Source organism: Oryzias melastigma, linkage group LG20 (assembly GCF_002922805.2).
Source record: "Oryzias melastigma strain HK-1 linkage group LG20, ASM292280v2, whole genome shotgun sequence".
In the NCBI taxonomy this organism is placed as follows: domain Eukaryota; kingdom Metazoa; phylum Chordata; class Actinopteri; order Beloniformes; family Adrianichthyidae; genus Oryzias; species Oryzias melastigma.
Window position 1 is genome coordinate 4,772,052 of NC_050531.1, and position 5,086 is coordinate 4,777,137.

General features: G+C 38.1%; 1 protein-coding gene across 1 annotated transcript in view; it reads right to left on the reverse strand.

Annotated features, from left to right (window-relative positions):
• tmx3b (thioredoxin related transmembrane protein 3b) overlaps window positions 1-5,086 on the reverse strand; it is a 56,168-nt gene that overhangs the window by 30,589 nt on the left and 20,493 nt on the right. The window contains exon 10 of the mRNA XM_024280412.2: window positions 614-712. Coding sequence (XP_024136180.1) covers window positions 614-712 — 99 coding nt within the window. The remainder of the gene's footprint in view (window positions 1-613; window positions 713-5,086) is intronic.

A 5,086-nucleotide genomic window follows, 5' to 3' on the forward strand; every position in this document is an offset into this window, starting at 1 on the left:
AGCCCGATCCGTATTACTAAGCAACTCCCGGTTGAGGAAAAACGCAGCGACCGTTCGACGAGCGTCGCCACAGTGCCAAAACACTGCGTCTAATATTAAACGGCTTCCTCAGCACAAAGCATCAATTTGCTGCCGTTTAAAAGGCAGTTTGTGTTTCACTCCACCTTAAATCACCTCCTGAAGAGTGTTTGAACGAGATGAGCAGCGCAGGTCGTTTCTGAAGGGTGAGGAGGCTCTTTCCAACAGACGTGTCAACGATAGCGTCGAGGTTTTTAATTTTTACGGCCAACAGAACGTTTATTTGAAGGCAAAATTCTGCTGATGCTCTTGATATATGCTGGTACTTAGCACACCATTTTAAAGATGCTTACAAGTAACTTTAGCTCCCAAACCAGATCTCATATTTAATCATTTGAATTTCTAAGAAAAATGAACTGCAGTTTTCCATGTTTCCAATTTTTCTCTGCAGGATTTTATGGAAAATATTCTTTATTTTCTGACTAAAAATGAATGAATTTTTTGGAAAATAAGGAACTCATGTTTGTATGCATTTGACGGTATAATAATATTCATTGGTGCAGTGGAATTTATGTATGAAAACTGCATACGCCACCTGTTTCTCCCAGTTCGTACAACGTAAAACCATCAATCTGGAGGTATCCTTGGAAGCGCTCCCTGTTCACCCACGACGACAGGCTGCCGTCCTCGTACTCTGCAACACACAGACAACATCTTTCAGCAGCAGCTCATCGGCAGTCAGGGCACAAAGAGTCGGGAACGCCAGGCAGCGCTCTCGGCTGATGGCGGCGTTGTCAAAGCATCACGGTTTGGCACGAGCGAGCTCTCCTGGATGTGAAGAGCGGGGCGCAGACACGGGTCAGATAAACAACGATCAGACGTCGTTTAGAGAGAAGGGCGCCGCGGCCCGAATTATTCTGGGAGCTTATTTGAGCGGAGCGAAGCTCCGAGTCAGAGAGAGAAGATTGGAAATCAATGCAGACATAAACAAACATAAGTTACAGGTTCAAAGACGTGACGGGATGGATCGCTAAAGACCCGCTCTAATGAAAATAGTGTTTCAACATGTTCTTGTGGGATATTTTAATAATAAAGAAACATTTTAAGAAAATGAAGCTTAAAAATGCATTTCTGTGTATTTTTCCATTCAAATCATTGTTAATCAGGAAAAAAATGCAGTTTGAAAAATTTGTAGACAAATAGTTTTCCTCGTCTGAGCCGATATTTGGCTCAAAACTACGACTGGATAGCTCCGATATTGCTCACTATTTTAGAGCTTTCAGCCAAGAGATTGGGAAGGGGGATGGGGTGGTGCCACGCCTTTGGTCCCGCCCACAATTTAAAGGTGAAATTCTAATGAACTGCGGATGTTCTGTATAGACGAGGAGCTTCAAAAGTATTTGATACCATCCAGCGAAAATAGTCACCGGCAACAGTTTTATTTAGTACCTCGCATGCGGGGTTCGAAAATAACACTCGCCATTCGTCAATAGCGAGAATTTATTTCTGATTGGAAAGTTTTCACTCTCCTTTTGGTGATATTCTTTGAAGTCCTACTCCAACCATGAATTTTCTTTTTTTTTTTTTGTAAAATCGGTCCCAGTGATCTTTCAATTATGATTGTGAAGCTTTTAAGCTAAAATCAAAAATGTTTAATCATTTTTTTATGCAGCATCTCATCAGAAATACAATTCTGTTTGTGGGCGGGACTATTGGCTTCAGCAACCCCTCCCCCTCCCCAATGCTGACAGAGCTCCGATTGCACGCTTGGGCTTATAGCCTCAAGCTAACATTAGCGGCGCAAAAATAACAGCAATAAATACTGGATCGAGCACATAACAGTTGAACGCTCATAAGTGCGAGAGGACCAGGGTGTGAAAGGGGGGGAGGGGAGACCTTGGCACGCCCATTTCAGCAGCTGTCATTAGTCTGAGCTTTTTCAAGCATCCGGTTTTCCTGATTTGAATTAAGAATTACTCAGAAATGCAGTTTTATTCATAAATTATTTTATATAGCTCCTCTATTATATGAAAAATGTGACAAGAACATGTACAAAACACACAAAAAATACTTTTAAAAAAAAATAGGATTGGGTTCTCAATGTTCATCCTTTACTGTGCACACACTTTTTTGCTACACAAGCACACACTATATGAGAAAGCAATTTTATTTTTGTAAAAAAAAATAATAAGCACAGAATTTTCCTGATCTTCAGCTTTGGAGTGACTACAGGCTGACAGATCTCCTCATGTACCGGGGTACTTTTTTCCACACAGTGTTGTGCTGCTGTGCTAAATAAGACAGAAACAACTCATTCATCACTCCTCAAAACTTTTCAAAGTTGAGAGAAGCAGTCACAGGAAAACAAGTAGAAGTTCAGTGCTAAATTCTAGGGGCGTAGCGAAAAACTGATTCAGCGATGTATCGCGATATTTGATTTAGCATCAATTGTATTGATTTAAAATGTTGACAAACGATATTTAATGAATTATTTATGAGAAAATGCAGTTCAGCATTTTATTTTTGTTTTCCACCTAAACCCCTGACCACTAGTTTCAGGACAGCACATCTTGCCTCTTTGAGCAGCAACAATATCGTTCAGTCTCCTGAACTGTTTAAAAGCTACATTTTGTAATGTTAGACATATTTAGCACTTTAAGAACCGTTTTGGTTCTATTTTTTTGTTTCTTATACTGAAACATATTTTGTTGGGAAAATGAGACTATATTGGTTGCTCCCTTAAGGAACAAATATTTCTTAATTTATCAAAAGAAGAGTACTATGAATTTTATTAGGAAAAAGAAACTTGCAGTGAATATGAGAATAGTTGCACTGCTTAACGTTGAGATCATTAAATACAATTATTTCTTTTTTTTTTTTACAATTTTATTAACATAAAATGTGTATTCATATTCAGGAAGAATTTTTCTCTTCAAAGAAAATTGTAAAAAAAAAAAAAAAAAGGTTCTTGTAAAGTCATATCGTGATATGTATCGTGACATGTGTATCGTGTTATGTATTGTACTGCACACTAGGGCTGGGTATCACCAATAATTTCCAGAATGAATTCCTTTCAATTCACCAGATCCTGGATCGATTCAATTCCGATTTTTTCCAATTCTTTCAATCCACTACTTTTCAATTCGATTCAATTTTGAGCTTACACATTTAGACACATTTGTTTGGAAAGACATTAATAATCTGTAGAGGTTTTGAATACATTTATATTAATCTGATACAGTTCACATATTGTTATCAGTGAAATTATAATGAGATTGTTATTACCATACAGTTACATGGATTCTGAAGCGGAGAAGCTCCAAAATTGTTCGGCATCTCCTGGAGGACGTTTCAGTTTGGCCACTAGGTGCGATTGCACTATAGCATTACACCTTATTCCAGAAGAAGATGAAAGTACAAGCAAAAAAAAACAATGTTTTAGTCCACAAATGGTTACTTAAAAATATTTCCTAGTAAGTAAAGATGTTTATTTAGTCAGAAATGTATCTATGGGAAATCCTATTAGCATCAAGCTAACAGACTTGGCATTATGCGTTAAATCAATCTCTACTTTCATGGATCGATTACTCATCAATTAAGCTTAGGTCAATTCAGATTGATTAATTGATTTTATCAATCCAGCCCAAATACACATGCCTACTAAATGTCCCTTGTCTGCTGCTTTGAAATCAGCTGAAATAATGCACAAGATACCAAGAAAATGCAAATAATGGCCACTAATTTTTAAAATTTTTCTGGGGACAATCCGTCGGGTGGTAGCCTCATACTCGGAAAAAGTTTTAGAAACTATGCTCTGGAAAACGAAAAGCGCCATAATCATAATTAAAAGCCCACTGGAAATACTGAAAATAAATCAAAAGATGACTGGAGCAGGACTTTTTTCAATTTAAAACAACAATATTTACGTTTTTGACCCACATGTTAGAAAAAAAAAAAACATTGTACTAGCAAGTTGTGCATAGAAAGGCATTGAAACAAACATCAAAAGAGGCTTGTTGCTCGGGTAACACCTGCAGGCGACATGCAAACGGCTGCTGGAGGTTACACCGAGGGTGCACCGAGGCTTCCTGAAACACACAGCCGAGAGAGAAAGGCGCATAATTGATGTCAAATGTAGCAAAGACCTTATTATGACACGTTAATAAGTTAACATGGCCTTTCCGCTACTATTAAAGTAATTACAAGAGCGCTGACGACTTTTAACATCGTTCCTCGAAGGAGCTGAGAGCAAAATACTGAACATGACAACTCCTGGAACGTGCTTCTGAAAACCCATAAGGTCGTAGTGTGCAGCAGAGTTACAATGTGGAGCCTGCTGAGTCAGTCAATCTGGCAGACATACCAAAGACTTCTTTCCACAGATGTTTGGGCTTTACAGACAGCATGCGGCTGCTCAACTTTTCCCCAAAAGCTGCAGAGAGAATTGCAGAGGGAGGAGAGATCCTGATGGACTGAACCCGCTTCACCTCGGAACAAACTACAGCAATTCGCTTTTGGAGAGGGAGCCTCACAAACTAGTGCTGCCACAAACAATTATTTTAGTAGTCGACTAATCACCGATTATTTTTTCTAATTAGTCATCTAATCGGGTCATTCACAAAATGGATGTAAAGCACACATCTTAACCATCACTAGCTTTGAACTAACTAAAAACTAGATAGATAGCATTACCTGCTATAATGCTAGTGTGATTGATGTAAGCTGAATTTGGCAGCAGAGGATGCTAATGGTGATAGCTAAAGATGCTGAAATTAATAGCTAAATATGCTGAAGCTTATAGGAAGCTATATTATTAGTCAAATGCCAAATTAGCCATAAAAACGTAAAATGCCTAAGTTAGCCAAAACAGCTAGCAATCAGCTGAAATATTTGCTAAACTCTAAAATAGCCTAAAAAAGCAAAACAAAAGCCTAAATTAGTTAAAATAGCTAGCATCCAGATGAAATATTAGCTAAACTCCAGCCTAAAAAAACTTTAAAAATCCTAAATTAGCCAAAATAGCTAGCATGTAGCTGAAATATTAACTAAACTCCAAAATGTCCTAAAA